This window comes from Camellia sinensis, chromosome 3 (assembly GCF_055761805.1).
Source record: "Camellia sinensis isolate YWXY chromosome 3, ASM5576180v1, whole genome shotgun sequence".
Classification (NCBI taxonomy): Eukaryota; Viridiplantae; Streptophyta; class Magnoliopsida; order Ericales; family Theaceae; genus Camellia; species Camellia sinensis.
Window position 1 is genome coordinate 164,491,138 of NC_138963.1, and position 22,743 is coordinate 164,513,880.

At 36.2% G+C, this 22,743-nt stretch overlaps 3 protein-coding genes across 3 annotated transcripts; 2 read left to right on the forward strand and 1 right to left on the reverse strand.

Annotated features, from left to right (window-relative positions):
- The first annotated feature begins 4,062 nt into the window (after positions 1-4,062).
- On the forward strand, positions 4,063-11,076 carry LOC114272523 (putative beta-1,4-xylosyltransferase IRX10). The gene is made up of 8 exons (XM_028214245.2): positions 4,063-4,689; positions 7,338-7,484; positions 7,798-7,862; positions 8,290-8,359; positions 9,059-9,277; positions 9,586-9,729; positions 9,839-9,974; positions 10,083-11,076. Exons 1-8 carry the CDS (start codon positions 4,309-4,311, stop codon positions 10,310-10,312), a joined length of 1,392 nt encoding a protein of 463 aa, XP_028070046.2. The 5' UTR covers positions 4,063-4,308; the 3' UTR covers positions 10,313-11,076.
- Positions 11,077-12,760: 1,684 nt separating this feature from the next.
- On the forward strand, positions 12,761-15,015 carry LOC114272522 (thylakoid lumenal protein (Mog1/PsbP/DUF1795-like photosystem II reaction center PsbP family protein)). Its single transcript, XM_028214244.2, has 5 exons — positions 12,761-13,265; positions 13,960-14,063; positions 14,257-14,368; positions 14,451-14,678; positions 14,766-15,015. The coding sequence occupies exons 1-5, from the start codon at positions 12,941-12,943 to the stop codon at positions 14,828-14,830; spliced, it is 834 nt and encodes a 277-aa protein (XP_028070045.2). The 5' UTR covers positions 12,761-12,940; the 3' UTR covers positions 14,831-15,015.
- On the reverse strand, positions 14,939-17,101 carry LOC114272521 (Pentatricopeptide repeat (PPR-like) superfamily protein). Its single transcript, XM_028214243.2, has one exon. It carries the CDS (start codon positions 16,982-16,984, stop codon positions 15,287-15,289), a length of 1,698 nt encoding a protein of 565 aa, XP_028070044.2. The 5' UTR covers positions 16,985-17,101; the 3' UTR covers positions 14,939-15,286.
- Positions 17,102-22,743: the final 5,642 nt, after the last annotated feature.

Below are 22,743 nucleotides of genomic sequence, written 5' to 3' on the forward strand. Positions count from 1 at the left end.
CAGAGTATTCATTACAAAAGTATTACATGTTGACATCAAAAGTAAATGCCCTACGGGCTTACAACTTTCCAAGTCGACACTTGGTTACAAAAAAGAGAGTATTAACTCAAAACACAAAATAAGCCATTGGCTTGATTTAAATGTAATAAACAAAAGTAAACAAGAGCCTTCAACTCCCACAACCATCCAAGCTAAGACCTCGGAGGCGGCATAATACCTGAACCTAAAAAATGATGTCCCATATAGGGTGAGTCAACGCCCAGTAGAGATATGCTAAACATAATATGAGCAATAACTAAAACATTAGCATTCGATAAATGTTTAACTCATATATACCAACTTATAACACATTTCAATTTTATGACAAATATGTCCATGTTTTATTCCATTTTCCATTACTTATCCAGTTCTCAATTTATGAATAAGGCTCAGAACCTGGCCAATAATTTAATGAGACTATAACTCATATCAAAACACTTCTATAATTCACAATAGATACACATACTTGCTGTATCAATACCACATCAAAACACTTCCATACTTCATAAATGATACACAGATTCACTGTATCAATAACACATTAAAGCACTTCCATACTTCATAAATGATACACAGATTTGTTGTATCAACGGAATTCATCCCTTATCTCCTCCAAAATAAAATTCAGTTTAGGAGTCCATCCCCTATCTTCCCCTAAACCGTGGAGTGCATCCCCTATCTCCTCTCACACAACACAATGTATATAAACACATATCATATACATGAGCAGTCAATACATAAATTTGATATATTATTCCAACCGTCATATTCGATGACATAATCAATTGATTAGTTTTAATTCTCCTAATCATCATGCATTGTCTACAACAATCAAGACTATCCTCTACCAATAGCCCAAAGCAATTTATTTCTAAATAGATAATAAATGCATCAACAGATAATTTGACAACAATTTTATAAGTGAGCGATTAATAAATCCAACTCCACCATTCCCTCTTATAATGAGCCAATTTCATTATTTCTAACTCAATTCCATATTTCCATAACATTCCCAAATTAATTATATAAATTAATTCATACAACAATTTAGGGCTTTCTCCCCTTTTTTTTCTACAATGACCCAAAGGTCCCATATATCATTAGCAACATCAATACCATCATTTTAAGACCCAAGATACACATTTATGAGTCAAAATAACCAAACCCCTCTTTATTCATTTTGAAACCCTAACACCCAAAATTACCCAACTTCAACATTACATCAAAATGACCAATAGTTTATGTCAAAGACCATACAAATGAGTATTTATCCCTACCTCAAATTCAGAGATCAAGGGAGAAGATGAAGAAATTTGAAAGTGCTCCAAACCCCAATATTTTCGGATCAAAATGTAGCCCTCAACAAGCTCCACACTTTTTACAAAGGCCCAAGGATAGAAGATCACTCCTACTAGATCACTCCTACTAGATCAAACGCTCGAGCGGGGCACCTTCATTAGAGTGAGGTGCTCTCCAATGAAGGTTTTGAAAAAGTAGGAGAGAAAAAGAAAGTCAAAAAGTGATCCAAAATGTCACTTTACTGATATAAAAGTCGCCCCGCTCGAGCGTGGAACTCTCCGCTCGAGCGTCAGACATAGACTCACGCTCGAGCGTAAAAAGCGCCGCTCGAGCGTCGATTGCACACTACCAGAAGTTTTGCAGACCATGGTCCCCGCTCGAGCGGAGGAACAAAATCGAAAGGGCCCGCTCGAGCGTCAAAACTCTCGCTCGAGCGTACGATGACCTGTAGAGAAAATACTGGGAGAAGAATATTCGCGCTCGAGCGACAAAACATCTGCTCGAGCAGATAAGCAACAACAAAGGGCCCGCTCGAGCGTCAAAAGCCCCACTCGAGCGTGAAAGCCAAAATCTGGGCATCAACTTTTGGTTTATAAACGCAACCAACCTGTTCCAAACCTGCCCAACACAACCCAAGACTCAAATACAAAGAGTAAATGATGAAAATGAGAATAAGACAACAACATAACCACGGAACCAAGTCCGGAATACAACAAACAAAGGAAGGGAAAACCGGGATCGCTATAGAAAACAAGCCCAACGTCTAAGGTCCTTGGGAAATGAGCACGTTGAAACGAACACACCGTTAAGTCAATAGTACTCCAGTGGGATGTGGCATGGACTTTGCATTGCCATAGTTCTAATATAACTAAAGTTTTTCACTATTTAAAAAAAAATCAATAATTGAGCACGTTGAAACGAACACACCGTTAAGTCGATAGTACTCCAGTGGGATGTGGCATGGACTTTGCATTGCCATAGTTCTAATATAACTAAAGTTTTTCACTATTTAAAAAAAATCAATAATTAAAAAAAAAACCTAAAGTTCTAGTTGGTGTGTATGACTATCTATAGTTCTACATATGGTTCTATCGTGCAAAACTATATGTTTCTAATTTGTATGGTTATATAGTTGTGTTATGTACTGTCATATATAGTTCGATTCATCTTATGGGAATCAAATGGTAAGATTTGATATTTATATAGAGTATCTTCTTCTTTTTTATTTTTCTTTTTTCATTTTTTCCTTTTTTGAATTGACATATTGGCGGTGTTTGGGAAGGAGGCTAAAAGGCCATTTTAGCCTCATTTTAAACAAATAGCCAAAAAGTTGTACTGTAGTTGATTTTTTTTTTTAATCAGAAATTGATATGGACAAATTTGGCAGAAGTGTATGACTGTGCAGGGCATATTTGAAATTGCGATTTTGCCCTTTTACTTTTTGACTAATCCACCAACTTAACATTCCAACCCACAGGGGCACTTTAGTCATTTCATATCCCAACATAATCATAGTTCATGTCAAGCACAGCTTCATCACATCATGCATGACTTTTGGGGAATAATTTAATTATTTTTTATCTTAACATCATTTCAAACACATTTTTCAATACAACAATCAAACAAAAAATTCAATACAGCTTTCCAAACACAAAAACTAAAATAGCCTACTAAAATAGTCAAAAAGTTAAAAAGCCTAAAAAATAGCCACTTTCCAAACACCCACATTATATAAGAGTATCTATGGTTAGCTTTGACAGTGGATCTTATAATAAGAAGCACAGACAACTCTAAAAATGTGATGTATCCGTGTCGAACTCGTTGGACATTTCTCAATATGTGTCCGACACTCGTCAAAACGTATTCTATTTTTTAAACTTCTTATTTTTAAATCTGGACACTTTTTGGACACTTGTATTCTTTGTTTAAACAGACGTGTACACACATTAAACTAACTATAAGATTGAACTAAATAATTTAGAATATAATAATAAAAAAATAATGTAAATTTATAAAATAAGTATTATATTATATTTGAATGATATATCCATATATATGACATATAATAAATATATAAAATTATATATTTTGTGCAGATCTCTTACGTGTTATGTCCTAAAATTTTTGAAAATTGACTTGTTGTCATGTTCATGTCATATATGTGTCAAGTTTGTGTTTCTTAGTATGTGTATATATATACATAAATTCTCTCCTATCCTAAACTTCATACTACTTTGGTTGTAGTATTTGAAGTTATGTATCAACACAAAAATTTCACGAAGTTTGATTTTTAAAGTAGTGATTTAGAAATCGCTTTGCCCTTTTCTTTTACACAACATGATTGATTTGTAGAAGTCTTTGACCTCTATGCTTGCTTATGAACTTGTTTATGAATGTGTTCATTTAAGCATAATGCTATGCAAACATATTCTTTTGTACAAAAAATTCATATGAATTTTTGTGTGCTTGGTTATCATGTGTCGCCTCCTCCCTCTCTTTCTCTGAGGAGCTGATGAGGGCACACATACATACCAATAGAAGATGGAAGAGAAAAATGAGAAGGGGAGAGATTTGATGGAATAAAATGTATAACAAATTTAAGATCAATAGGTTGTCATTTGTTTTCTAATTGAATAATTTTGATTTGTTGAGAGAGAGAATGTGCGAATTTACTATTTTTCCTTTGAAAAATAATCATGGGCACATGTGAATATTTTTTATTAAAATTATTCATAATTGTTATTTTCATGTGATGAAGTTTTTGGATCCAAAATGGTACCACAATTGAATTGATCCCATCAAATATAAATGTCTGATTTAAACAAAGGGACCAGGAGAGCAATTTCCTCTAAAATTTACAAGTCTGTATGATTCCAAAACGGCGCCGTCTTCACTCTGCCCCGTCTCATCGTCTTCCTTACAGAGGCGTCGCTCACTCGTCACAGTGTATCATCACATACTCGGGTGCAAATGGGAAGCATGAATAACAAACCCAGAGTCCTGGGTCCCCACCACAACCCTCCATGCACGCGAACCCACCAGATTGGCTCCCTAGCCCTCGTCGCCACTACCTTCTTCCTCACCAGACTCTTCAACCAATCCTCAGTCATGACTAGTTCCTGCAACTTATCCTCCACCATCGATCAGGTTCACAGATCCCAAGACCTCCTTGGCTTCAGCGATGGCGGCAGCGGCTCTATTCGGTGGCCCCACCGAGGGTACGGGACCCAACTCTCCCTCAAGATCTACGTCTACGATGAGCTCGAGGTGGAAGGCCTCACGCCATTGTTGTACGGACGCCGGGGCAGGATCTCCGCCGATACCTGCATCAAAGGCCAGTGGGGCACTCAGGTGATTTGATTAATTCTCGTTTTTTTATTTTATTTTATTTTTTTGGTGATGTGGTTAATTTTGAATGTGTTTGGTTGGTGGGAATTTGGTGTGATATTATTGAATTTCTTCAATCTCATTGGTAATAAAGTGAAATATGAAGAAAATTGATCATTATATTGAGAAACGTTGGTTAGTACATATCATCAAACACCTAGCATACAATACATGGAAAGACTGGCTTACAGTTACAAAGTTTCTAACAACAGTAATGACTTGAAGGATGAAGGCTGACTTTTGGCTTCCATTTGAAACCAGTGGCTTGTACCAAGGGTATAAATTTTCCAAATCATTGTAAACAATTGTCAATAACTGATGAAAACCGAAAAACAAAGTCAGAAAACCTATTTAGTTCACTCAAAAAACCCCTGAATTCCGTCAAAATTACGATCCAGATCGCAATTTTAATAACCACGATCATGACATCATGACTGAAACGAGTACTTTTTGATATGGAAGTTAGAGAACTCCATCAAAATTACGAATTGTCAAAACGATTTAAATCCTTGTAGGATCGATAATATAGAAGGATCGCAAGTAGAATTACACAGGATCGTGTAAATGTAAGATTGCTGGATTTATGATTTTCACTTGATTTTTAATATGTATCATCTTGATTTATATTTTTATGTTATTTTTAATAGAAAATAGAATCTTACAATCCTCAATCCGATACACAAAATCTTCAATTTGATTGTATGTAGGATCTATATTTTAACAACTATGGTTGTGATATGGTCATTGGCTACAGAGGAGAGATGATTGAGAATTCCAGTCAACATTGTCACATGATTCTCTCTTTGAATATGTTTGGTAAAATGGAATGAAATGAATTGGGAATATAATGAGAGTGAGAATGAAATATAAGACTGAATGGAATGGAATGTCCATTCCCATTCTATTGTTTTGTTGCCAACATAGAATAATATAGGAATAGGATGATAATTCACATTTTCATGTTTGGTTATGCTTATTAACTAATAGAATGGAATAAGTTTAATTATTTATTTATTTTTTTTTGACAAGCTAGTAACAAATAAACTAGAAAATTATATAAATCATGAGTGTTGATAGTTGTGAAAGTGACGGTGTGTATTGTGGTAGTGGCAGCGTCGGTGGCGGTGGCAACGCCAGTGGTAGTGATAACAGTGGTAGTAGTATGGTGGTAGTGGTGGTGGTGGTATGTCATGGTGGTAGTGGTGGTGGTATGTTGTTGTGGAATTAGTGGTGGTGGTGGTAAGGTGGCGGTAGGCTGATTGTGGTTGCGATGGTGGTTGTTGTGGTAGTAGTGGTGGTGGCGGCAACAATAACGAGCAACTGTAGTAGAGTGGTGGTTCTTGCGATGGTGACCGTAGTGGTGTGATATTTATGAAGGTGATAGTAGTGGTGGTAAGGTAGTGCTTGTGGCAGTGGAAGCAATGGTGGTAATGGGAGCAGTGGTAGTAGGGTAGTGGTTCTAACAATGGTAATGGCAGTGGTTTTATGGTTGTGGATGTGGTGATAATGGTTGTGGCTATAGTAGTGGTGGTAGTGCCGACATCGGTAGTATGGTGGTGGTAGTATGGTTGTGTGGAGGTAGTGGTAGTGGTTGTGGTTGTGGTTGTGGTGGCGACGGCGGCAGTGGTGGTGGTTGTTGTGGTGGCAATAGGGGTGGTGGTGGCGGTGTAGGATTGTGGAATGGGTGGTAGCGAAAGAGAATGGTGGTGATAACTAAATAATAATATTTTATTTTTTTTAAGTATAAAAAAATAATAAAAATTTATGGTGATTTCATGATAGAATGAAATGATCATTCCTTAGGTTGGAGGAAGGAATAGGCATTCTCACATTTTGTTGAAATAGCCATTCCAATGGAATGACTATTGCCACTTAGATAAGATGTACCAAACAAGGGAAAGGGAATGCAGAGTTAGAATAGACATTCAATTCTAGCCCATTCCATCGTACCAAATGTGTTATTTGCGTTTTCTTGTGGCCAGGATGTTGGATTGGGACTCAAGTATTGTGCCATCCATATGGAAAATAGCTTACTGAATTTGGATCAATTGGTTATATTCGGAATATTCAACATAAAACATTATGGGAAAATAATTTCTTAATTTTTTGTTCATCCATAAGCCAAAAAAAAATGAAAATTATTATTTATTTTTCTCTTAAAAATGAAAGTCATTTGTGGACTGATGTTTGTCTATACACTGTAAATATGAAAATTTCTTTTACAAAAATGTTTTACTTCCAAACAAATGGAGAGTTGGTGTGATTGTCACCAATTTTTCTATTCTTTTTCCCTACAACTTAGGTATGTGCATGTCAGGCTAAGAACATCATAAAAATTGCTTTTAGGTTTGTTTAAATCCATTTTTGGTTATTAGTGTGAATGCAAATGCAATTCCTTTACTAATTTTTTGTGTAATACCTGTGAAATTCTACGTTTATTCTTTCTTTCAATTATCTTAGAGATTTTGTTCTGAGGTGCTACTTAAAACCCATATATATATTTTTTTATTACTTCCTTTTCCCAGGAGACAAACAGTTAATATTTTTGTTTGTTTTGTGTGACCTCAGTAGCTAATATAGCTTTATCATTGTGTTTGTAATATGAATTGTAGGTTAAAATACACAGGATGCTTTTACAGTCAAGATTTCGGACAACAAAGAAAGAGGAAGCAGATCTCTTCTTCCTGCCAACTTACGTTAAGTGTGTCCATATGATGGGTGGTCTGAATAATGAAGAGATTAACCAGACTTTTGTGAAGGTGATATTGCATTTTGGTGCTTCAACTTCATCAATTTAGAGTGATTGGAACTTGGAAGTTTGCTTGATTGCTGCTAGACATTCTCAGCTCCTGCTCTACTACACAAGTTGATTAACACTCTAATGTCCACACTTTTACTCTGTTGATTTTCTGACTTTAATATGTGACATAATTTATTAGAATATATTTTTATGCTTTCTATCTCATATTCATTTAATACATTTTTGGTTCACTTTCTGCGAACAATATGTATATATTTTTACCTTACGGAGAAGTGTTCTATTTTGATACTATTGTCATATTTTTCTCCCAGGTTCTGAGTCAAATGCCGTATTTCAGGCTATCTGGTGGCCGCAATCACATCTTTGTTTTCCCGAGGTATAGTGGTTTATTATAATATGGTATCCGATTCTATAATATGGTATCCGATTCTATTATAATATGGCTTATTATAATATGGTTTATTATAATATGGTATCCGATTCTATTATAATATGGTAAACTGAAATAGATTGAGGAAGATAATTTTGGAATGCTTAATTGCAAATATATTTGGATACAGTTTACAGTGGACTTAAGATAGTGTTTCTTCCCATCTGTTCTTTTTAGATGCTTAACCAGAGCTGTTCAAGTTGTTTGACATCATCCTTCTGATAGGGGGGGGGGGGATACTTAAATGTGCCTGCCATAGTTATTAGTGGCTGCTACTTTCTTTTACTACTTAATTCATTTTATGTGTCACATACTTTTTTTTCTCTTAACAAGTAGTTAATGTCACATACATGCTGCTTTCACTCAATTGCAGTGGTGCTGGAGCGACCTTCTTTAGATCCTGGGCTACATACTTGAACCGTTCCATGTTTCTTACTCCTGAGGTACCTCGGTAACTCTTCTATGTGACACTGATTTGTTTTTGAAAACGTGTGAACTGATACCAAATGCTGAACTTCGCTGCTGATGACTGCCAGCTTAGTATAGACCTTTATAGTTGTGGTATTTGCTTCAATGGTTTCCATCTGCTTACGTTTGATCATAATTTTTCAAAGGGGTGTCTTGAAATATAAGATTTTCTGATGGCAGGACTTTGTTTCGTTTCTCTGACAATCTTCTTCCACAACTTCAAAAACTAGTGAAAACAGAAGTTTATCCAAATTTCCAACCACCTCTTTTTCTTTCTTTCTTTTTTATTTATTTTTGGTTGACAAAACTGTAAGTACTTTTCATATGATGATGATCTACATAAACCTAACTGGTGACCCCCTGAATACTTCTTGATGGACTGACAATAATGAATTATTCACCTTGGAGTCGAAGGAGCCATCTAGAAAACTCTTATTTTGGAGTTCTTGACATTCTAATAGCATTCAGCTACTGCAACGACATTTTGATTGTTGGGTCTAGATTTGATTCAGCATGATTTTGTTTTTTGCATTCATGAGAGATTGAGCTGTCTGTGGTTGGTTATATTTGTTTTGTTGGGCCTTGGTGATTCAATGCATGTTGATTTATATTGATTGATACCTGGTTCATATTGGCGAATACCTAGCATAGGATGTTGATTTGTTTTATTGCAGGGGGACCGCACAGATAAGCGAGACACTAGTGCCTTTAATACATGGAAAGATATCATCATTCCTGGGAATGTTGATGATGGGATGACTAGTCGTGGGGCTGGGCTGGTCCAGCCTTTACCTTTATCTAAGAGGAAGTATTTGGCAAACTTCTTAGGTCGAGCACAAGGAAAGGTTGGTCGTCTTCAATTGGTGGAGCTTGGTAAGCAATACCCAAATAAGGTATGTCTTCCATTGTAGCTCCATTGTCTAAGGTGGAATTTAGCTCATTTGCAAAAAAAAAAAAAAAAAAAAAATTGGCATAAAGTTTTGGGTTTAATGATCCTAAATCTAAATGATATATGTTGCCTGCCGTAGTATCCATATGAAATTTTTGTTTCTGCACTTTGCTGTTGAACGTGCACGTGTGACATGCATGCATTTCACTGTCTCAATGAACAATATCTCTCTTGTTTACTTTACTTTTTCTTTGGATTGCATATTCGAATTATTTTTCCTCCAAAAAATGTGCATATTGATTTTATAAACAGTTGGAATCTCCAGAGTTGAAGTTCAGTGGCCCTGATAAATTGGGAAGGAGAGAATATTTTGAGCACCTCCGCAATGCCAAGTTCTGTCTGGCTCCACGTGGCGAGTCATCGTGGACTCTTCGCTTTTATGAGTCTTTCTTTGTGGTCTCTCTCTCTCTCTCTCTCTCTCTCTCTCTCTCTCTCTCTCTACACACACACCAATTGCCCGATAGGATTGGATAATCAAAATGATGCAACTCTTTTTGCTGAACAGGAGTGTGTCCCAGTGATCATATCAGATTATGTGGAGTTGCCTTTTCAGAATGTTATTGACTACACCCAGATATCAATCAAATGGCCATGGAATCGTACTGGTCCTGAACTTCTGGAGTACCTAGAATCAATACCAGGTGAAATTCTACTAATTTTCATCATACTAGGTTTTTTTAAGCCTTCAGCGTCATGGCTTAACTTTAGGTGTTTCTGTTTTTTTTTTTTTTTTGGTTTTTTAACTTCAGATGAGGACATAGAGAGGATGATTGCCCATGGCAGACAAGTTAGATGCTTATGGGTTTATGCTCCTGAATCAGAGCCCTGCTCGGCATTTAACGGAATCCTGTGGGAACTTCAGAGGAAAGTGAGGCAATTCCATCAGTCAGCAGAAACATTCTGGCTGCACAATGGCTCTATAGTAAATAGAAACTTGCAAGAATTTAGTAACTGGAAGCCTCCCATGCCTTTGCCTTGAGTTCGCGCGCAATGCATTGCTCTTGAATTTGATTTATTTATTTATAATTTTTTTTTCTACCCCATTTTTCTAAAGGTATGGCTTCTGTTCAGTCCGGGATCGGACTGGACTGTGCTGTTAGGTCCGTGGGGGTCCACCACGGGTTCCGTTTTGATAATCTGAACCGTTTAATGTGTAGAACTCGTCGAATACTATATGGCTGGAAAAGATCACGTTAATCGGATATCGATAGCTATATGATCAAATCAGTTTCGTATTAAAAAAATTGGACGGTGAACAAATTAACGGTTGACAAAAAATTATTTTAATCACATAGCTATCGATATCCGATCAACGTGATTTTTTACAGGCATATAGTACTCGACGAGTTCTACACATTGAACGGTTCAGATAATCAAAACGGGACCTGTGGTGGGCCCCCACGGGCCCAACAGCACGGTCTAGTCCGATCCCGAACTGGACAAAAGCCATACCCTTTTTTCTAATTAGTGTCATGTATAGACATCAAAAGAATGTACAACAATGATTTAGACCACTAAAAAATATATCACTAATAGCACTAATATATTGGAAATGGCAAAAACAATAATAAAAACAAGGCATAGAAAGTGAGCAGGACCCACTGCCACATCATTAGTACTCCCTCTAGTGATCCTTTTTTAGTGTTCCCAAACATTTTTCAAGAATGTATTGTATGTACCCCTTCGACAGAGGGTGTGACAAAGGAAAGAAAAATATAGGTTGTGTTTTGTTTAGTTTTGAAATTGTGATTCTCTTTTTGGAGTTATGATTTGAGTATAAAATTGTGAGTTGAGTTTTTAAAATAGAAAATTTGTTTGGTTATGAGTTTTGAAAAGAGTTTTTGAATTTTGAAAAAAGAAAATTTGTTTTGTTCAGAGTTTTGAATTGTATTTTGAGTTGAGTTTTTGAATTTTAAGTTATATTTTGAATTTTTTTGGATTTATTTTTTTTAAATATTAAAAAATGTTTAAGAAAATTTTATTTTTTATTTTAAATATATAATTTTTATTTAAATATTTTTAATTTTTTTATTTTAAACATTTTATTTTATTTTGTAAATATTTTAATATTTTAAACTCAAAATACAATTTTAAACTTAAATCGTAACTAAATACATAATTCAAAACTCAATTTAAAAATATTTCAAAACTCATAACCAAACACATAACTTGAAATTTCATATTACTTTCAAAATTTTATACTCAAATCATAACCAACACATAACAAAAAAAATAAAAAAATATTTAAAATAATAATTATATATTTAAAAAATAATAATTTTTTAATATTAAAAATATACAGCACATAAATGTATGAAATATAGTGTACATTAAAATAAATAAATAAATAAATATTTAAAATATAATATATTTACCTTAAAAAAATAAAATTAAGAAAATTTTTAAATATTTTAAAAAAATAAATCCCAAAAAATTCAAAATATAATTTAAAATTCTTTTCAAAACTTATAATTAAACAAATTTTTTCTTTTCAAAATTCATAACTCAAAATAGGACTCTACACTTAAATTATGATTTTAAAAATAATTTTCAAAAACAAAATAAAAAATATTTTTTTTGAATTTTTCCTTTTAAAATGGAATTTTAAAAAAGTTTTGAATTACGTTTTGAATTGTGTATTTAGTTATAAGTTTTAAAATTAATTTTTAAATTGAATTATGAGTAATTTTAAATTGTAAGTTTAATTATAAATTAAAAAAAATAATTTAAAATTTTTACCTTTGAGTGCAAAGGCAAACCACACAGACATGTAAGTATTGGTAATTGTAATTTTGTTGTTAATGCTAACATTGCAATTCATGATTGGTGGTTGTTTGTTCTCTTCTATAAAATCCTCTACACTAAAAATAGAAACAACTCTAGTTAGTCCGTCGGTTAGAACTCTTGCACAGTTGCAGGTCAAATGAGACTTTCCCATCCTATCTACGTTGGTGTTTGGGAAGTGAGTTTTTATATAAGTTTTTTTAGTTATAAGATATTATTAGATAAAAAAATTTTGATGTTTAGAAAGATAATTGAATTTTTTTTGTAGTTAGATGTGATGTTTGTAAGAAAAAAATAAAATAATTATAGAGTTGAATGTGAAATTTTATTTAATTTTTTTTTTTAATTTTACAAAAAAATTGTCTTTTAATATAGAAAATCAAAAAAAACCCAACCCCCAAACTTCCAAAACACCACAATGTAGATCTTGTTTCTCTGGTTTTTAGTTGGGATTTTCTCACTCACTTTTGGAGTTTGTGTAGTGGTTACAATTGATGATTCATTGTATTGAGATGTATAATAATAATTATTAATATTAATTTCTTATTTATTTATTTAAAAGGCAACCTAGAAACGTGGCACAAATCAGGCCAGGAATCTGATAGCTAAGTGGGTGAAAAGATGGTTCTGCTAGGCTACAAGTGACACCACATCCACAAAAAACATACACAGCACACATACTGGGGACCTCACAGCTTCTAAACCATTCTAGTACCAAAAAACAAACTGTTGTTTCACCTTTCATCTGAGTCCTATCATTGAGAGACCCCTAAAATCTTCTTACAAAATTTCAGTGAACTTACTGTTCTTCTCTGAAGAGAAGATGGGAACAACCTCAATCACAAGCTGTTGCCCATGGGCAAATCTTCAGCAGACGAGTCCTTGTCATCACCATATGGTCATGGTGGCTCATAACTCTTTGTCTGGAAGATGTTCCAGAACAAAGGCTTTTGTGGTGAGAGAAAACCGGTGTGTTGATGAAGAAGGGGGGGATTTTTCTGGGTTTTTGAAGAGAAGGCAAGCCCTGGTGTCTGGGGCTGGTTTAATTTCTTCTGCTGTTTTGGGTTTTCCGAGCCAGGGATTGGCAGTTGTCAAACAAGGCCTTTTGGCGGGAAGGATACCTGGTCTCTCTGAACCGGACGAACAAGGTTGGTTTTCATGGTCCTGCATATGATACTCACAAAAAAAATAAATATTAAAATCCCTAATTTATAGAAGCAGAGAGTACTCTTGCATATTTCGAAGTCCCTTGTAGATTTTTTTTTTTTTAATTTATTTTTATTGAAAAAGCTGGAAGAATCTTTAACAAGTTCGTCTGGGGATTCTATATTTCTTTGTTCTTTGTAGTGTTTCACTTTCAGCTGGCTATTTCTCAACTTGAACAGTTTTCATTTTCATTCATTTCAAGATTAATAACATGGCAAAACATTCTCTCCTAGATGTTTTTCCATCAAGAGTTTGAGATAACATCGAGTCATATTATATTTACAATTCATCAGTTCCCCTCCCCATATATTTGAAGGGTTTGGTTAACGAGTACCTAAGGGCATTGGTTAATAATGTTTATATTGATTGTACATTGCATGTTATACGCACTCCTATGCATTATGTACAAGCATGTCAAGAACAAAACTCATATTTAACATAGTTTTCTGCCTCCACTTTCATCCCTAACCACCAAACCTCCCTCTCCGATGACGACGTATATAAGGCCTAAGAGATTGAGTAATTTTTGTTCTGCCTTCTTCTTCTTCTTTTTTCAATTTATTTTATTTTATTTTATTTCATTGAAGAATTTTAAGTAGCCAGTCATCTTTATTAGAAAAGAAATTGCTCAGACAGGTTGGAGGACATATCGCAGACCAGATGAGAAGTCTGGAGGGCATGGTGTTGGATGGAGTCCTATCATCCCTTATGCCTTCTCAGTGCCTCAAGATTGGGCAGAGGTACTAATCTACTCTGTTCAACTAGACCTTCATTGAATATGCGAAATTTATGTTCAACTTGTTAAAATCATTAAATTACCCACAAAAAGGAAGGGGGAAAAAGTAGTTGTTTAAAAGGGTTCTATTTAATCAATTCAATATGTATACTTTGATATTAGGTCTTCTATTCTAAATTCTTGCCTTGTGTTTACAGGTTCCAGTCTCAATTGCAGATCTAGGTGGTACAGAGATTGATTTGAGATTTGCTAGTTCTAAGGAAGGACGTCTATTTGTTATCGTCGCTCCTGTTCTCAGATTTGCAGATAGTTGAGTTTCCTACAATTCGTCTACACTTCTATCATTAGAATATTATAAACACATTATTAACGCAGTTCTGTATGATGGTAGATCTAGGGGATAATGTTACAATTGAACGAATTGGACCTCCAGAGAAAGTGATCAGTGCATTTGGACCAGAAGTCATAGGAGAGAATGTTGAAGGGAAGGTACTAAGTATGGAAGTAACAGAACATTCTGGAAGAAAATATTACCAGTTCGAATTGGAACCCCCTCATGCTCTGATCACAGCAACTGCTGCAGGAAATCGCCTCTACTTGTTCAATGTGACTGGAAGTGGTATGGATTTTCTTTTCCTGCTCTCGTAAGCTTCATATCCTTGAACAAGAATGAAGACTGATTTAAACTACATTTTGATTTCTGAAGGTCTTCAATGGAAGAGGCACTACAAGGATTTGAAAAAGATAGCAGACTCTTTCCGCATTGTTTGATTGGGAGATGGGTCTCCGAATTGAGATTGTATAATACCTACAGTGGAATATGCATTAAAAAAAAAAAGGAAGAAGAAGAAGCGGCAGTTGTATGAATACATGTTTGGCTTCATTTTAAAATTTGAGATTTTGATTAAAATTTCCTGAAAACTATAAGAATACACAGAAAGCCATCATTCCAGTTTCATTCATGACCAACCTTTTTGAGTACAAACCCTTTTGCAATTGCTTCATTTGAGAATTATTGAAGCAATTTCAAACACTACCATATACAGGACATTATGGTTCAGATGGGATACACGCCCTCATTTCATTGAATTGGTAAATGATGTGAATGCTAGAGCAATCTCTTTTTCTTATGAAATCAAAAATAATTTACACACTTTTAGACTGCACAAGTCCTTTTGCCAGATTTTACGAGAAGCAATTACATTCCAACAGCAGGCAGGCTTGTCATCAAGTAGTTGCACAAAAGCTCATCTCCTTGTTGTTGACCATAAATGAACTACGAGCGGGTGTCTTTTGAAATCCTTTATCTAACATGACAGTCCTCATTGTTTCAGCTCTCTCCCAGCTATCCGAAGCTGCATAAATATTTGACAGTATCACGTAATGTGAATCATTGCTGAAGCAGGGTTCAGAATCTCTGCCAACCTCCTTCAGTACCCGATCTGCCATATCCAAGTCTGAGTGAATTCGGCATGCTCCAAGTAGAGCTCCCCAAATTGTGTCGTTTGGCTTCATTGGCATTGTCTTTATCAAATCATAAGCCTCTTTTACTTGCCCCACCCTTCCCAGAAGATCAATTAGGCATCCGTAATGTTGAATGGTGGCAATTAAGCCATATTTCTCCATTTTCAAGAAAATTTCTAAACCTTCCTCCACAAATCCCCCATGTGCACAAGCCGATAGAACTGATAGAAACGTTATGACATTGGGCTTCTCACTCGAGGCCTCCATTCTGCTGAAGAACTCGAGAGCTTCCTTGCATTGTCCATGAATAGCAAAACCCGAGATCATTGCATTCCAACATGCATCATTCCTCTTGGACATCCTTTCAAAAATTAATCTTGCATTAGTTAAATCGCCACATTTCGCGTACATGTCAACCAACCCATTTAGAATGAACTGGTTAAGTTTAATTCCCTTGTGAATGATCATTTGGTGGATTTCTTTCCCGGAATCAGGCAACCCAAGCTGTGCACAGGCAGATAAAACACTCACCACTGTAATTTCGTCTGGCTCAAACCCCTCAGTTTGCATCTTTGTGAAAAAATCCAGAGCTTCCTCACAAAACCCATTTTGAGCAAGCCCAGAAATCAATGAATTCCAATTCACCAAATTCCGCTTGGGAATTCTATCGAAAATGGCCTTAGCTGCCTGAACATCGCCTTTCTTGCAATATCCAGAAATCATAGAGGACCAAACAAAGTAATTCCGTATTGGCATCGCCTCAAAAATTTCCTTTGCAGCCTCCATTTCTCCATTGCTGGCATACCCATCAACCATCACAGTCCAAGTCACCACATTTCTCAACTCCAATGGAACCTGATCAAACAATTGCCTTGCAGTCAGAGTCACCCCATTACTAGCAAACCCATCAATCATTTCAATCCATGTTATTGCAGATCGTGTCGACATCTTCTCAAACAAAAATGACGCGGCACCCAAATCACCATTCCTCATATACCCTCCTATCATAGCATTCCATGTCACAACATTTCTCTCAGGCATATAATCAAACACATTCTGAGCATCAAAAAGCAAACCACATTTACCATACATGTCAACCAAAGAAGTTCCCACCATTACATCGGAATCAACCCCCATCTTGATTGATTCAGCTTGCAAAGCCTTCCCATGGTTAAGCATGGAAATCGAAGCACAGGCTTTGAAAAGCAACGGAACTACACCCAGAAGATAAATTCCGGTACGGCGAATATGGGTATAGATTGAAAGGGCTTCACTGTGTGCCCCATGAGAGATGCAATTTCTTATATGATAAGACCAATTTGATGAACTTGGTAAGCTTTTTGTGGGGCAAAAATTAGAGCTTTGTTTGATGAGTTTTGGATATTGATGTTTGTTTTGAGTTTGTTGTTGGATGAGATATGTAAATTCTTGTGAATTTCTGTACAACCTGGTTGTTCTCATCTCTATCTCATTTGGGTCTGTTCCAAACTATAATATGGAGGGAGTTTTATGACAGTTTGAATATAGAGAGCCATTATAGCATACAATTGACCTTTGGACCATAATATGTGGCTCATTCTATATGTTAATGTAAATTGTGTAAATTACCACACCACCAACTCCACCTACCATCTCCACTACCACCCACTCCACCTACCACCTCCACTACCACCTTCACCTACTCCCAAATCCTCTCCTATATAAATCCTTGTAATATACACAATATATACATCAATCAATAATACATACAATTTATCTCTATCAATATATTTTACATAGGGGTGGGCGCGGGTCGGTTGCGGCCACGAAACCTCCAATCCGCCATCCGTCCGCCAGATTGGCGGATTGAAGAAAATCAATCCGCATCCGTCTGCCAATCCGGCGGATGTGGATTGAGCGGATTGGCGGTTTGGCGGATGGATGCGAATCGGTTTGGCGGTATAAAATTTTATAAATTTTCAACATAATTCAACTTGTGCACTTCCTTAAAAAAAAAGAAAAAAAAAAATATTACAGTCAATGACTTAAAAAAGTATTACAATCACTGTATGCCTTATCCAAAGAAAGAAAGTTTGAAACTTTAGAATATCACGATCACTGTATGCTTCATCCACATATTACAATTACAGCATGATTCATCCCTATAAAGTATTACAATCTGTGATTCTTAAAATATAATAACAATTCAAACCACCAAAACCATAAACAGAGCAGTAGTAGAGATTGAATGTCACTATATTGTTACATCTACATATGTTTTTGAAAACAAAAACCAACCAGCATATATCATATTTTTTATTTATTATTTTTAGAGTTAGATTTAAAAACTAAAAAATATAGATGAATAATATATTTATTTTTTTCAATTCAAAAATATATTCAAGTTGAAAACTTTTTTTCAACAAAATATTTAAACTCTTTTTCAATTGAAAACACAAACATAATATTTAAACAAATTGAAAATACAAAGTCTTATAAATTACTACAGGTACTTGCGATTTGGCGGTTTGGCGGTTCGGTTGCGGCCAAAAAATCTCAAATCCGCCATCCGTCCGCCAAATTGGCGGATTGGAGAAAATCAATCCGCAACCGTCCACTCATCATCACGCATCCGTCCAAAATGTGGCGGATCGGTTCGGTTCGGTCGGTTTTGGCGGATCGGTATATTCGCTGCTCACCCCTTTTACATGAGCAAGGTTAAGAAACTAGTAATTCTGCTTCACCGGCGGGCGGCAACCTTGCCTTGGCCGCCCGCCGGACCTCTACACATGCCTCCCCCCTCCTGTCTCTCTCAAATCCAACCAGGCACCATTCCCAACCCCATCTTCTCTCCTTCCCATATTCACAGAGGAAGACCAATCTACATACATATATCCACATACCCACACACACGCATATATATCACCATTGATTCACCAAAATGGATGGACCCAGATTTGTGATTGCAGCATCAGAGGCCTCATTAATGGCGACTAACTCAGGCCTCTCTCTCCTCCAACTCCTCCCTACCTTCGTCTAATCAGCTCAAACCCTAGCTTGCCCTCCTCTCTCCACGTCGGTGCCGTCAGATTAGGATCCGACGGTCGGATCTTCGTCGGCGTCAACCTTGAGTTCCCTGGTCTCCCCCTCCACCACTCTGTCCACGCCGAGCAATTTCTCGTGACCCACCTCGTCGTACACGGCAGAACCCCCAGGTGTCACCAGTCAAACCACGAAGTCCTTGTCCAAAGAGCAGCTTGGACAAAGGGTTGAACTCAAGCTTCTCAAAGGACCCACTCTTATCATCTCTGGTTCGGCTATAGCCAACCAAGGCTTTGGTCCAAACCAGTATAGAAATGTCTTCCCATAAGCCCTTGACCTGTTGTAGTAGTCCGGCATCGCCCTCTGAACAAATTTCTTCAATTTCCCATAAGCCCTTGACCAGTATTCCTTTCACATTCACACATTTCTCTTCAATTTTCTTTTCTTTTATACTTTATTTTCTACCTCTCTATTTTTCGCCTTCCATCCGGCGAACATGGGTCTGAGTAAAAAAAAAAAAAAAACCACACAGAAGAAGATTTGCACACCAAATTCATTTTATTCATGTCGGGGCTCACCCCGATCACCATGTTCCCCCATACAAAAAAAAAAAAAAAACAAAAAACAAAAAAAAAACAAAAAAAACACAAAAAAAAAACACAAAAAAAAAAAACAACAAAACAAATCCAACACCCACAAACAAACGATTTGTTTTGTTTTCTGCAGACGGCCATCCACCGACCTCACTTCTTTGCCTCTTCCGCCGGTCTTTTCTTCTTGCCTCCGTCCTGGGCAGCCCTTGCCGATGTTGCCTCCGTGCTTCCTAGACCGCCGAGCACGTTCACTGCCCCCTGCTCCTCCACTGCAGTATATGGCGGACCTCCAAATCGGAACATCACGGTAGCCTTCCGCTTCAGCTCCTTAGTTTCCGCCTTTAGCACACTTATCTCTGCTCGCGCATCCTTATACATGCGCTGAAGCAGAGCCAGTTGGGCGTTTAACTGTTGCACCTCATTTGTCCTACTCTGTAGCCGGTGCGATAGGTTTGTGACCGCCGTCATCGTCTCCACACATGACTTCAATGTATACTGATTGGCCTCCACATCCGATTGCACTGCCATTTTTTGCTCCACAGACCGCATCGGAAAGTTCAACGGAGCAAACTCCGGGGCGCTTGGTTGAGGTTCTAGTGCCACCGCACCAGTTTTCTCTCTTGTTGACTCGTTGAGGTCTGGAAAGAGAGTGAGCAGACTCCGGGAAGACGAGGCCATTTTCTAGGCAACAGAGTGTTACAGAATATCTCTCGCAACAGAGTGTTATAGACTCTCTCTCTCAGCACAACGAAGAGTTTTTCAGCGGATTTCACAGGTTTTTTGCCTCTGCCTCGGCCTAGGGCTTCGTCTTGGTTAAATAGCCGAGGCAGCCACGCGCATCGCCCGCCTCTTGACGCCCGACAAACTGGCACGCCTTTTCATGGCACATCTTTTGATAAAGTGGGCACGCTTTTTGAGGGCACGACTTTTGAGGGCTCGATATATATCTACATGTATATTTTTTTTTAAGCAGCCTATCTACACACTCATAAACTGTCTTCTACACCGGTCTGACATGACCCCGTAAATTGTCTTCTACAACGGTCTGACACGACCACACAGTGTCTGCTACAACGGTCCGCCATGACCCCGTAAACTGTCTGCTACACCGGTCCGACATGACCCCATAAACTGTCTTCTACATCGGTCCGACATGACCCCGTAAACTGTCCGCTACAACGGTCCGACATGACCCCGTAAACTGTCTTCTACAACGGTCCGACATGACCCCATAAACTGTCTTCTACAACGGTCCGACATGACCCCATAAACTGTCTTCTACAACGGTCTGACACGACCACACACTGTCTGCTACATCGGTCCGACATGACCCCGTAAACTGTCTGCTATAACGGTCCGACACGACCATACCGTGTCTTCTACAACGGTCTAACACAACCATACAGTGTCTCCTATCCCATTTTTTTTTTTATTTGTCAGCTTATTTTTCTGTTTTGTTATTCTCTCCAAACTCAAGTTGGCTAGTACCTATCCTCCTTGAGTTTGAGGGGGGCTGTTAATGTAAATTGTATTAACCTACCACTACCACCTACCACACACACTCACCTCCTCACCTACTCCTCACCTAACCTACCACTACCACCTCCACTTCACTCCACCTACCACCTACACCTACTACCACATTTTCTTCTATATATAGGAATTGTAAATACATCAATCAAACACATCAATCAATAATACATACAATTTATCTCTATCAATATATTTTACACTATATATCACCATGCATTGGGGTAATTCTATTTGCACATAGCATATGTGTAGTTCAAATATTTGAACAAAAATCAAATATCTGAATAAAAAATTCAGAATTAAAATGAATTATTTGAATATATACTTTGTTGAATAATTTATATTTAAACAACTATTTTTTGTTTGAAGATTTGTATAACAACTATTTATAATTTTTGTTTAGAAATTTATACAAACAACAAAAATAATCTGGACTGAGATTTTCCATTGGTAATTAGAAGCATAGTAATATTTTCTGTAAATTATAAATACACCCGATAAATTTTATTTAAAATATGAATTATCTTTTATAGTTTTTATAAAATACAAATTACTCCTGGTAATTTTATAAATTACAAATACTCTCGTGTTAGAATTTTTCATTTAACAGAATTAATAAAAAAAAAAAATCATAACTGCTCTTTCATACAATAATATAATTACATGAATTGTTAATTGGAATATATTTTTGACATTATTAAAAACTATTAATTAATTTGACGATTATTAATAAAAAAATAATTTGTTATGCGATTAGAAACTTGAAGCGACAAGGATATAATTTCCATAACTATAGAAGACAATTCGTATTTTAAATAAATATCAGGAGATGTATTTGTAATTTATCTTAATATTTTTTAAATCTTTAATGAATGGGAAATTCTATTTTCACAATACATGCCATTTGTTTTGTTCGGATAAATTTTTGAACAAAAAGCAATGTTCGAACATAAATTGATGAACAAAAGTAAAATTATTCAAATATATATTTCATGGAACTGTTTATGTCCGAATAATTATTTGTTATTTAGAAATTTATATCTGACCATTTAATTTTTATTTAAAATTTTTATTGGGAAGTTTATGTTATGAGTTTTGGGAAAGACTATAGTAAACACCCTTTGAGAGGTGTATACCATATCCATCTTATAACTAAAGAAAAAATAGTATAATTTCATATTTTCTGAGTCATAACTTAAAAAAAATTATAACCAAACACCATCATATGAGGCATAACCAAAGAATTCGTAAGTCTTAACTAAAATATTGTAAAGAAGAAAATTAATTATAACTAAAGAAGAAAATGACATAATTAGAGCGCCTCCAACGTTTCACCTTTTCTTTTTGGTGAAAAGAGTATACTTTTGTTATTCCAACATTTACATCAAATCAAGGATATCTTAAACTTTTCATCAAATTGGAGATGAAAGAGCCTTTCATCAATTTACTGTACAAAACCGTTTGAGATGCAGAGCATACACCATCATTGGACAACTAGTCGGATGTCCGGCCGGTTGTCCCATCAGTCGACCACTTCCTTACAAAAATCTATTTTAGAATCCAGAAAAATTACACTGGTCGGTCGACCAGTCGGATGAAATCTCAGATTGCAGAGCATACACCATCATCAAACGACTGCCCAGATATCCGGTCGATTGTACCCCCAGTCGACCACCTCCTTGCAAAAATCTGTTTCAAAATTTGAAAAAAATTACATTGGCCAGTCGACCAGCCGAACATCCCTCGATCATCCTCCCAGTCGACTAGTGATTTGATGAAATCTCAAATTGCTTTGTTGAAAAGAATAATATGAGATAAAACTTTTACTCAAATTTGATGAGAAAAAAAAGTTAAACATTGGATATACTCTTAAAGATGCATATGTTATGTGGAATTTCCTCTGAGTTTTGTGGTATGTAAATAGAATGGGAAAACTACATGCAGGTAGGAATTGGAGAAACAAATTACAACACATAGAGGAGTGTAAATAGTTTTTTTTTTTTTTTTAAACCAGAAAAAAGAATGTTCTGAGGTGTCATCACGACATCCGTAAGCCCAGGCCCTAGGGCAGCT